An 11,307-nucleotide genomic window follows, 5' to 3' on the forward strand; every position below is an offset into this window, starting at 1 on the left:
ATAGGGGGGGGGACTATTTCCATACCCCTTTCTCCTCAATGACGATGACGCTGGGATGATTCGTTCCCACCACTTCATTCCGTGGATTTCTGGCTCGTCAGACAGTGGGAGCGGAAAGGTAGGGGGAAATGGTTGAGATGAAAGAGGGCCTCATGCGACATTTCCGAACGTGGAAAGCCCTTCAAGCACGCATTTGGGATGAGTGCGTTGTGACCTAAGCCATTCCCCCTTTTTTATTCATATCAGTATTTGGCGACGTACTCGGTCATTCTAGCTGTTCTCCCCCGGGCTCATAATCCCACTCAACTCAACGCTGTTCAGTTTGTTTTATACATTAGGTTTTATCTCAAGACTGCTTCTGACTGGTCACCTGCAGCCAGCTGGATAGCCATCTACCCATCACGCGCAAAGCTGCCCAAGTAATGACTCTGTCAAGTTTCATCCGTAGGATTTCTAGAGATGACCATTACAGAGGCGTCATCTCTGCGCATTGAACCCCCTAGTTCTGGACCATCAGATTTGTACGGTAAGTCCATATTTCCACTCGACCTGGGACCAAGGTTGGCCGATGTCACTCGCCGACGTACCCGCCATCATTCACTCTCGGTAATCGTCCAGTCTTTCGGCTCTATCAGTGCAAGTTACCTCAATAGGCTCTTTCTTTCATCTATGAATTCCTCACGTCGCTCGCCCGGTTAGTGGATCGATCTGACTACCAACGCTACCGGCACGCGATGTCCATATGCATCTATTGATGTCTAGGATCCTTACTAATAGGACTTCTTGACTCTGGAGTGCGAATATGAATGGCGGAGCCTGACATTTTATCTAGGGGCTGAGCTTGGTAAGGGAATCAATTCATTTCCTCCGTATTCTTGTACTCGATATAGCGATCTGTCTCAAAGCGCAAGTGAATCGTCGAGAGAATCATGGACAGTGGAAGTTCTTCAGGATTAGGCGAAGAATGACGCAGAGCAATGCGTAGTGTCGCCATCTCTTTACCCGAACCGCCTTGCAAAAAAAATGCAGCTGAAAGAAGAAGGACGAGACGCCGGCTCCACCAGAAGTCTACGCAGGATGGAATTGCCATCATCCATTTTCACGAAACTCAAAGTGGGAACCAAGGCCACGGATGTCGACGGTATCACCCACTCCTTTAGAGTGTAATCACCTTCTACCGCTTATCCAGAAAATTATTTTCCTATCCCGAACAACAACGGGCTATATGGACGTTCTATCCAAAGAGCGTCGTCTCTGTCTGATGTAAATCGAAAGTATTGGCTGATAGTCTGAATGGACCTCACGAATCGAAGCCTCCAGTATGGAGTAATCATAGATGCGGGATGAGATGGTCAGCAGAAACGTTTTCACGATTCCAAGGTCAAAAACAAGGGTCCCAGACGATACTCCTATATCATTCACCCCAAAGAGCGATGCGAAGCGGACAGCAATGGGCTTGTGAAGTTTCGCAAGGGAGAGTTGGGAATTTGGCTGACATTGGGCGCCTATTCTTGTGCGGGTTTGCCGAAGAAGCATGAGGGCATCGGGTACGATAGGATGAAGGGAAGGAGGGTCGAAGCATGGAGGTTGGTTACGAGTGGATGGCGGAAGGCAGAAGAGTCCGGAGATAGTTTGACGCGTAGTGCAAAGCCACGCAGGTCCGTTTCCACCTAAACCAAAACACACTGCCCAGACACATGCGACCCAACGCACAGACGAATTCGAAATGCTGTCTTGAGAGATTAACGTTTTGGGAGTTTTTAAGGACCCGTTCCCAAGTTTCGTGGAAGAAAATGTTAGAAGTTAGGAATATCGACGTCCCATACTTTGGGCGCACGGACCTGCAGCCGCCAAAGATCTTCCATTATTCCTTTCTTGTCTTTCTTGTAGATCGACGTCGTTGTAGGCTTAAAAGCCACTGGACGCGACTTTTTCTTGCTCTCCTCAGTTCTACTTTCGTGAACTGAGGTGAGACCCACTCTTCATTACGCGACTACTCCTTTTACTGAGAACTCGTGTGTATTCTACTTAGCGCTAATCCTACGCTAGGTATACCAATATCATCTTAGTTCTACTCTCGTGAACTGAGCGCTAATCCTACGCTAGTTCTCTCACAGAAAAGGAGGAAGAAACGAATGAGCCTCTGTTTCCAACGTAGGGCACTTGACAAAAATTGTGATAGGGCGAAGGGAGGGTAAGAAAGAGAATAGAACAAGACCGTTACGGAAAACGGCATAGTGAGGATGGCAGTGGGAAGAGGCGCGAGGGCGGAGGAAGAGGGATAGATCACATCATCATTGGTTGAGCTCCTTGGACTGAAGCGAGATTTGTGTGCACCTCAGTAAGAACCAGCGTCGCATTAACGAGCCCCGGCTCAACCGCTGTGAGATCTTTCGACATTCAGTACACCGATAGAAATGAAAGAGATGTTCCTTCAACGCGCGCCCACTTGTCCCGAGACACATTTCGGCAATTTCTGTGACCGGTTAGATTTTAGGCTCGATTTCCAGGCGTTTTGAGTACAAGACCCATGCTTAAACAGGAGTGCCACATGAGAGATGCATGTGTAAGGGGCAGGTTCTCTGTGCACACTCACGCTTGGTGAATTAACAGGGATGTGTTTCAGCCAGAGTGAACACGATCGTATGGTTGTGTGTCGGCTGGAGTCAAGCCTAGATGTCGACGGGCACCGTAAGGATTGGACCTGGAAGATAGTAATTGACATGGGAATTAGGGGGACAGTGTTAAATAAGATAAATTTCGGGCCAGGTGATCATGTAGTCCTAGATGGCCAGTGAAAACGAATGCTACTTGCTGCACTGTGGTTTGAAAGACGCCAGAATTTGGCGAAAGAGCATGACCGCGGACTTGCGAGAGACTGAACCATAATTTCTAACGATAAGTTTCTTTATTGTCCAAGGCGTTAACAAACGCAAAGCCGGCGCCCGGCGACTTACCGGCATCCTATTAGTAAAGCTCATATGAAAGCACTCCAAGACCCTGATGAAAGGCTAGACTGGATCCCAGCCTCCATTGACATACGTCGCATACGCTTCCCCCACCGGCGCTTACCGCCCGCTCTCTGTACGGAGTGAACGCCCTGTTCATATCTAGTTCTTATTCCTACTGGATCAGAGGTCCCGGGCTGCATGATGTCGACCGAATAGTCAATGCACATATCATATTCATCCTCAATCTTCCATAATCAGACGGAGGCCTCGTGGCTCTAGTTTAGGGGCTCACACGTGTGCTGCGTGCCCAAAGCTCTGTCCTCCATCTACTTGTCTGTTATCGACCATGTCGCTGCAGCAAGAGGCTGAAACTCTGAGGCAAAAGACCGATGATCTCCTCGCAGCGGGGGGTAACCTGGCGGTGTTAACTCTTAGAGGCGTCAATGCCACGGCTGATTGGTGTCCACCCCTAAAGCGTGCGACTGGTGCTGCACTTTTCATCTTCGACGACGTTAAAGTTGGTAATGATTTATGCTTGTCCACGAATGAAAGCTCACGCTGGTTTGCGCCACGTAGAAGTTCAAGGAGAACGCAAAGGAATGGACTGATTTCGGTGAATACGTAGCGAGCGCCATGGCCAAGGTATCTTCAGCCATAAAGTCCGATGATGTGTCAGCGGAAGAGGCAAAGCCATGGGTGGAAAGTGCCACAAAGCTTGATGGGTAAGTCTGTATCCGTTTTGGTGGTCTTCGATATCGTACTCACATCAAGTCCTAGCGCGCTACAGAAGATTAAGTCCGAAATTGAAGGACGGGAAAAAGTAGAAAAACGATCGGCTATCAGAAAAACATTCTTCTACTGGAGAGACCCGGGAAGAATTGATGGCCTGAAGAAAGATCTTGACAAAGCATTGGCATCGTTTCAGGTAGCTTTCCTTACAGTATCGTTCCATAACATTCTAATTTTTGGCCGATGCAGCTTAGCACGAACTTGATAACTGGCTCCAAATTAGCGGCCATAGAACGCGGCCTACATGATGACAAGATTCTCGATAATCTCCGATACCTTCATCTTGCCCATGATGATTCCCCTCAGGTGTGCCTGAAAGACACTAGGGTTGATCTCATTGAGCGTATCATGACATGGTGCCGCAACACTGGGGATAGCGAGAACCGGCTAATGCTGTTGACTGCCGTGGCCGGCGCTGGCAAGACTTCGATTGCACTCACGATAGCAGAGCGATGTGCTAGCGAAGGGGATGTTACCCTGTTACTGCAGTTCTTCTTTAAAGCGGGCGAACGGTCGCGGCCTGATTTTCTGTTCAGCGGCATGGCTCGAGCTTTGGCAGACCATGACCCCGTTTACCGCACTTTCATTACCTCTGCTCTTCAAAACGACCCTAGTCTTGCAACAGCTTCATTCACGACGCAGTTCAAGAAATTGGTCGCCCCGTCTCTCCTCCACAAACCTCCACCTTCCAATCGTCCTATGGTGATCATCATTGATGCTTTAGATGAATGTGACAAAGAGGCGTTCGAGTCTCTTGCCGAAATTCTTGGGGAGGAAGTGCCCAGGCTACCATCTTCCATAAAATTCTTCATCACATCGAGACAATTTGATCTCGTGAATCGCTACCTTTCCCCCAATTACCCTATTGATCGTCTCACTATTGATCTCTCGGATGAAGCAAATGCGCAGGATTGTGCTAGATTCATACGCTTCCAGCTGCAAAAGCTAAAGATGTTACATCGGGATTTACAGCGCAATCTCCAGGATGAGGATAAAATGGTACAGGAGATCTCGGAACGAGCAAATGGGTTGTTTATCTGGATCAGTACCATCTTTCGCTACATGAAGACGACCAACCAGAATCCTATGAGGACACTAAAAAGTCTGCTCGACACTGGTGCCAAACGATGAGAGGTCCCTGCTGAGAAGATGATGGAAGACTTGTATACAAGCATTTTGAAGAAGTGTGCTTGGGAGGATGAAGATTTCGCACACGATTACCCAATCGTGATGGGAGCAATCTTCGTTGCTCAGCAGCCTCTGTCCATCACAGCCTGGGACTCAATTCTGTTGCCTTTCCTCAAGTCTTCTGTTCGATATGCGTTGGCCGAACTCGCCCCTCTGCTCTCAGGAGTTGAGGATTCCCTGATTCCGGTTCGCATCTTACACCAATCTTTCCGCGATTTTATTGTCGATCGGATTGATCCCCAATCAGTCAGCTCTCGTTGCGCTCCCATAGCTGTTGGGGCAGATAATGCCAGGGTTGCCCTGCGATGCACTGAGATTTTGAATGAGGGTCTCTGCTCTGTAGAGGGCTTAGGCCTGATTGAAAACTTGTACGAAAAAGATGAAATGCCGCATATTCCTCAAAAGGAGCTATCTGAGCACTTTCGTTATGCATGTCGACACATTGTCCATCACCTCAGTGGAGTCGAGGAACCCTCTGAGGAGCTTGCTGGGCTGGTTAGTATGTTTCTGGGTCAGCAAGCAACTCGGTGGGTGGAAGTCTGTGTGAGAATGGAAAGCTACGTCAGGATCTCGTTACTCCCTGAGTGGGCTAAGGTATGGGTTATCGACAAATTATGTTGATGAAACTAGCTCATGATCTTATTCAGTTGGCTGTTGTCCACAAGTCGGAAGACGCTGTCAGCACACTGGCTAATGTGCTTGCCCGGCTTCACCTCAATTTGGGATTTTTTTCCAGATTCCAGGAGGCATATGAGGCAGCAAATGATTCTGTTGTACTCTGCCGTTACCTTTTTTCTGTGGACTCAAGTTCCTACACCCTGGATTTGGCCACATCACTCAACAATCTATATAATGCTCTTTCGGATCTTGGACGACACTCGGAGGCGCTCCCATTCATTGAAGAAAGCGTCATACTCTACCGCCAGCTAGTTGCCATTAACCCAGGATCATACACCCTGGATTTGGCCAGGTCACTCAACAATCTATATAATGCTCTTTCGGATCTTGGACGACACTCGGAGGCGCTCCCATTCATTGAAGAAAGCATCATACTCTACCGCCATTTAGTTGCCATTAACCCAGGATCATACACCCCGGATTTGGCCATGTCACTCAACAATCTACATAATGCTCTTTCCTATCTCGGACGGCACTCAGAGGCACTCCCATTCATTGAAGAAAGCGTCAACCTCCGTCGCCAGCTAGTTGCCATTAACCCAGGATCATACACCCCGGATTTGGCCAGGTCACTCAACAATCTGTACAATGCTCATTCCTATCTCGGACGGCACTCGGAGGCACTCGGATTCATCAAAGAAAGCATCAAACTCCGTCGCCAGCTAGTTGCCGTTAACCCAGGATCATACACCCCGGATTTGGCCAACTCACTCAACAATCTATATAATGCTCTTTCCGATCTCGGACGGCACTCGGAGGCACTCCCATTCATCGAAGAAAGCGTCAAACTCCGTCGCCAGCTAGTTGCTGTTTACCCAGGATCATACACCCCGGATTTGGCCATGTCACTCAACAATCTACATAATGCTCTTTCCTATCTTGGACGGCACTCGGAGGCACTCCCATTCATTGAAGAAAGCGTCAAACTCTATCGCCAGTTAGTTGCCATTAACCCAGGATCATACACCCCGGATTTGGCCATGTCACTCAACAATCTACATAATGCTCTTTCCTATCTTGGACGGCACTCGGAGGCACTCCCATTCATTGAAGAAAGCGTCAAACTCCGTCGCCAGCTAGTTGCTGTTTACCCAGGATCATACACCCCGGATTTGGCCATGTCACTCAACAATCTACATAATGCTCTTTCCTATCTTGGACGGCACTCGGAGGCACTCCCATTCATTGAAGAAAGCGTCAAACTCTATCGCCAGTTAGTTGCCATTAACCCAGGATCATACACCCCGGATTTGGCCATGTCACTCAACAATCTACATAATGCTCTTTCCTATCTCGGACGGCACTCAGAGGCACTCCCATTCATTGAAGAAAGCGTCAACCTCCGTCGCCAGCTAGTTGCCATTAACCCAGGATCATACACCCCGGATTTGGCCAGGTCACTCAACAATCTTTACAATGCTCATTCCTATCTCGGACGGCACTCGGAGGCACTCGGATTCATCAAAGAAAGCATCAAACTCCGTCGCCAGCTAGTTGCCGTTAACCCGGGCTCATACACCCCGGATTTGGCCAGCTCACTCAACAATCTATATAATGCTCTTTCCGATCTCGGATGGCACTCGGAGGCACTCCCATTCATCGAAGAAAGCGTCAAACTCTATCGCCAGCTAGTTGTTGTTAACCCAGGAGCATACACCCCAGATTTGGCCAACTCACTCAACAATCTACGTAATGCTCATTCCTATCTCGGACGGCACTCGGAGGCACTCCCATTCATCGAAGAAAGCGTCAAACTCCGTCGCCAGCTAGTTGCCGTTAACCCAGGATCACACACCCCGGATTTGGCCAGCTCACTCAACAATCTATGTAATGCTCTTTCCGATCTCGGACGGCACTCAGAGGCACTCCCATTCATTGAAGAAAGCGTCAAACTCTATCGCCAGCTAGTTGCCATTAACCCAGGATCATACACCCCGGATTTGGCCAGGTCACTCAACAATCTTTATAATGCTCTTTCCTATCTCGGACGGCACTCGGAGGCACTCCCATTCATTGAAGAAAGCGTCAACCTCCGTCGCCAGCTAGTTGCCGTTAACCCAGGATCATACGCCCCGGGTTTGGCCATGTCACTCAACGATCTACGTAATGCTCTTTCCAATTTGGGACAGCACTCGGAGGCGCTCCCATTCATCAAAGAATGTGTCAAAATGCAGCACCAGCTAGGCCTGCCTTCGATCCCCGAGCTGTCTGACCTTAAAACGGAGTTCCTACCACCACCACCCACTGACAGCTCGATGGATTTATTCCTAGACTCACATAACCTTGATGGACAGATCTCTTTCGATTGGAGTGTTAATGAGGTGGAATCAACAGGGGAAGGCATGTACCAGGGCGTGAGTGTATCCTTTCTCGGCCCTGGATGTGAACTCACTAGCAGGATTTTTCGCTGATCCAATAATAGGGCAGAGTCCGGATTGAGACGTTGCATGAAATCGACCTCTTGGACCGGGCCATGCTGGACAGCTTTGTGAAGGCTAGTGTACATGGATGTGTTCTGATCTGTGTTAGCTACTTATGGCGGATGAATTATAGCATGTGCGACACCAGTTGGCGATCTTGCGTGAGCTATCACACCCAAATGTTGTCAGATTTCGAGGGTGGATATCTGACCTAGTGGGTGGGTCTCTGCTTCGCGCCAGCATAGCTTTCACTGGCTGCTCTGGCGGGAACATACTTCCGTACCTCCACGTGCAGGGCAATGCAAATCGGCACAATCTGGTACGTTTTGTATGAAAAGTTTGGAAAAGAACGCGACACAGAATCCTCCTGCAGGTTTTGGATATTTCTAGGGGTCTCGAGTTTATTCATTCGAGAAAGATTGTTCATGGAAACCTGAATCCAGTTTGTTCATGTTTTCTGCCGTGATCGTTCGACAATCAGCTGAAAATTGATAGAGCAAGATTTACGTCAACGAGAGCAATGGAGATCCTTTTGCCCAGATTAGCGGATTCGAGTATTCGTATATTCTCACTAATGCTCAAACCAATTCGGGAATGGAAGGAATGCGCCCCATACGGTACTCAGCCCCGGAGGTGTTACGTCCAGACGCGGTCCTATGGGACCAGAAAAGCGATATCTGGTCGTTCGGATGTACATCATTAGAGGTGTCTGTCATTTACATTCCAGCGTCTGCATCTCATCATTTTCCAGATACTTCGTGGAGAGCGTCCTTACAGCACTATTCTCAATGACTGGTATATCCCCTTATTGGCTCCAGAGCACGGTTCCCCTTATGCATGGAGGGACCCAGGCAAGTTTGAGTGGGTGTTGCATGACTGTCTTAAGCGTGATCCCGATGGGTGGGACTCTGCCGAACGGATAATGCTCAAGCTCCAGTATGTCTTGTTGAACCCAACTCTGCGGAAGCTTAGATTTTACTAGGGCGGCTGAAGACGCTAAATCCCCCTATTCTGACTTACGACATGAACTATTACAGCAGGATGAGCGCGATCTCACAGAGAAAATCAAGTTTGAGGATACGCTTGATTTTCAAACAGATTCTGGTGCCATATATAAAGGCAGCTATGATGGGGTACGTCCATTATCGTCATGCACTGGGTTCCGAGCTCAATACCTTTGTTCTCGTCGAGTAGAAATATGTTGGTATTAAAGAGATCAGAGTCTCGGATGCTGATTCGATCAAGGCAAGTCACTGCATCATCCCAGGTAGCGAGCATCAACATTCTGCGTTTCCAGAGTCTGAAACGACAAATTCGACTCTGGAGCGGCTTATTACATCCCAATTTGGTGAGCTTCCATGGATGGGCGATGATTAACAAGGAGGATACATGGAGGGTGAATTTTATCTCGACTTGGTGTGGTGGGGGCAATATCAGGACATACTTGCGAAACTACCCCCACGCAAATAAACATGATCTGGTTAGCTGAGACTTTGTTCCCACATCTCCATCACTCAGTGCTTTACCAAGGTACTCGACATTGCACTGGGACTCAGTTATCTTCACTCGGAAGAGATTGTCCATGGGGACATCAAACCGGTATGCGGTCGTTGGCTGGATATCATTACATGTCGATTTCCCAAACCTTATTAGGAAAACATATGGATCGGGAATCGAGGTCGAGCCTATCTCAGTGGCTTTGAGTTTTCGTACCATGTCAACAGTGGTGGCATTCCCTTGCAGATACTGCGCAACAATCCAACCTTCGTTTTCGGTCTCCCGAGCTACTGGTTAACAAGCAGCAAATTCCCAACCAGAAGAGCGACATCTGGGCTTTTGGGTGTGTTTCTGCTGAGGTACATTCCTTTTCATGCCTTTGCTTAGCTTGCTGATGTTCCGCATAGATTCTTTTCAGCAGGGAACCGTATTCGGCGATTGGCGACCAGGAGCTCATGTCCACTGTGGCACGCTTTCAACCGCCTTATGAACGGAGCCATCCTGACTCGCTTGTGGGTGTCATAGGCAAGTGCTTTGCCTTCACTCCGGAGGAAAGGACTAGCATCAGTGAGGTCGTGGAGGCATTCGAGTTTGTACTGGTGCAAGAGCCCTCCTGATATTTAGGTTTCGATGCACAGTCCTGATGCACCATTCACTGCTCTACAATTTCAGGCACGATGTTCATAGCAGAATGGGGTCACCAAAATCATAGTTATAGATCCCTCCAGCAAGAGTGTAGTTAGGCGGTGCTGAATGCAGTTGCAGCAGCATCAAGTGAAGATGGTGCAGGACCTTAACCGAGCAGCGGTATATGGCACATACTGAACTGATGATCCCCTCCTGTACTCAGTGTACCCAAATGGGATAGCCACTCTGCTACGTGATAATGAGGCTGCGGGGTAATGAAACACATCACGAAAATCGGACAGGCAACTAGAGCAAGGTCCCCTGGTCCAGAGCACTCCGGAGGCTCCAGAGCACCTGGGAGCATCTGGACCATGTGGGAGCGCCAGTCCGATTTTCGTGATGCAGATCCACCACCGACCTCGGCAATGCATCTCAACACCTTGGTTTCCATTATTCCTGGGCATTCTATATTTCCCCAATTCCCTTCAGGTCCTTAATTACATGTTTCCTTCTCCCTACTGAGTGCTACATAACAGAAATGATGGGGAGGGTACGTAGTGCATGAGCCCACAATGGAATAAGCCACCGATAAATATTCCTGACACATGAAATGAGTTTTTTCGCACTTGTCAGGGGACATAGCGTAAGCGGTTCTCTGTTACCTATCGATATCATGTAAGACTATATCACCGCATGTAGCTGCATCGGCCCTCATATATCGTAAATCTGTCAGGGCCCGGCCTCGGACTCGGAGGCTCCCTGACCTCAACCCCCATCTGGCCTGTCCTCACACTATGCGGGGCATGAGATGTATAGTAAAAGGAAAGATAGTATACACTTGCCTATGTGGGGCATGAGATGAGAAGAAGGGTAAAGGTCTCATCTCCCCACATGGTTGCTATATAAAGGAATGGGTCACATGCCCACAACTATACAGCTCCTAGATTTGTGTAGTGTGACCCAGAGGGAACATCCAGGTGGCAGTGCCCAGTAAGCGTGGGAACGTTCTGGGCGAGTTGCTCGCCCAGAACTGTGGCTGTGACCCGTGGGAACATTCTGGGTGAGCTGCTCGCTCAGAAAGTTCCCACGCTATCCCGTGCGCGCATGTACACAACACACAAAGGCAACAACAAGGCAACAGTCAAAGAATAAAAGGG

The 11,307-nt window shown here is 48.8% G+C and overlaps 3 protein-coding genes across 3 annotated transcripts; 1 reads left to right on the top strand and 2 right to left on the bottom strand.

The window, feature by feature from the left end:
* Nucleotides 1-853: 853 nt before the first annotated feature.
* EI90DRAFT_3114786 (uncharacterized protein) lies at nt 854-1,536 on the bottom strand (the record flags this gene model as incomplete). The annotated part of the gene is made up of 2 exons (XM_039062709.1): nt 854-1,029; nt 1,305-1,536. 2 exons carry the CDS (start codon nt 1,534-1,536, stop codon nt 854-856), a joined length of 408 nt encoding a protein of 135 aa, XP_038923981.1.
* Nucleotides 1,537-2,893: 1,357 nt separating this feature from the next.
* EI90DRAFT_3028274 (uncharacterized protein) lies at nt 2,894-3,208 on the bottom strand (the record flags this gene model as incomplete). The annotated part of the gene is given in 3 exon segments (XM_039058048.1): nt 2,894-2,980; nt 2,991-3,084; nt 3,136-3,208. Coding segments are annotated over 3 exon segments (235 nt in total), but the record flags the coding sequence as incomplete, so codon positions are not given.
* A 25-nt stretch (nt 3,209-3,233) lies between these two features.
* On the top strand, nt 3,234-10,373 carry EI90DRAFT_3149529 (uncharacterized protein). The gene is made up of 17 exons (XM_039065592.1): nt 3,234-3,468; nt 3,528-3,673; nt 3,729-3,876; nt 3,930-4,842; nt 4,900-5,522; nt 5,576-7,960; nt 8,029-8,106; nt 8,160-8,345; nt 8,400-8,468; nt 8,522-8,731; nt 8,778-8,962; nt 9,009-9,159; nt 9,221-9,271; nt 9,324-9,506; nt 9,557-9,625; nt 9,680-9,882; nt 9,931-10,373. The coding sequence occupies exons 1-17, from the start codon at nt 3,298-3,300 to the stop codon at nt 10,046-10,048; spliced, it is 5,889 nt and encodes a 1,962-aa protein (XP_038923983.1). The 5' UTR covers nt 3,234-3,297; the 3' UTR covers nt 10,049-10,373.
* Nucleotides 10,374-11,307: the final 934 nt, after the last annotated feature.

Source organism: Cantharellus anzutake, assembly GCF_015039405.1.
Source record: "Cantharellus anzutake strain C23 chromosome Unknown EI90scaffold_1, whole genome shotgun sequence".
NCBI classification, from domain to species: domain Eukaryota; kingdom Fungi; phylum Basidiomycota; class Agaricomycetes; order Cantharellales; family Hydnaceae; genus Cantharellus; species Cantharellus anzutake.

Excerpts from the sequence above, each read along its gene's own strand:
- EI90DRAFT_3149529 (XM_039065592.1), top strand. The coding sequence starts at position 3,298 with ATGTCGCTGCAGCAAGAGGCTGAAACTCTGAGGCAAAAGACCGATGAT. Across the intron at positions 3,674-3,728 it reads AGTGCCACAAAGCTTGATGG|CGCGCTACAGAAGATTAAGT; the intron begins GTAAGTCTGTAT and ends ATCAAGTCCTAG. Across the intron at positions 9,883-9,930 it reads TTGGGTGTGTTTCTGCTGAG|ATTCTTTTCAGCAGGGAACC; the intron begins GTACATTCCTTT and ends TGTTCCGCATAG.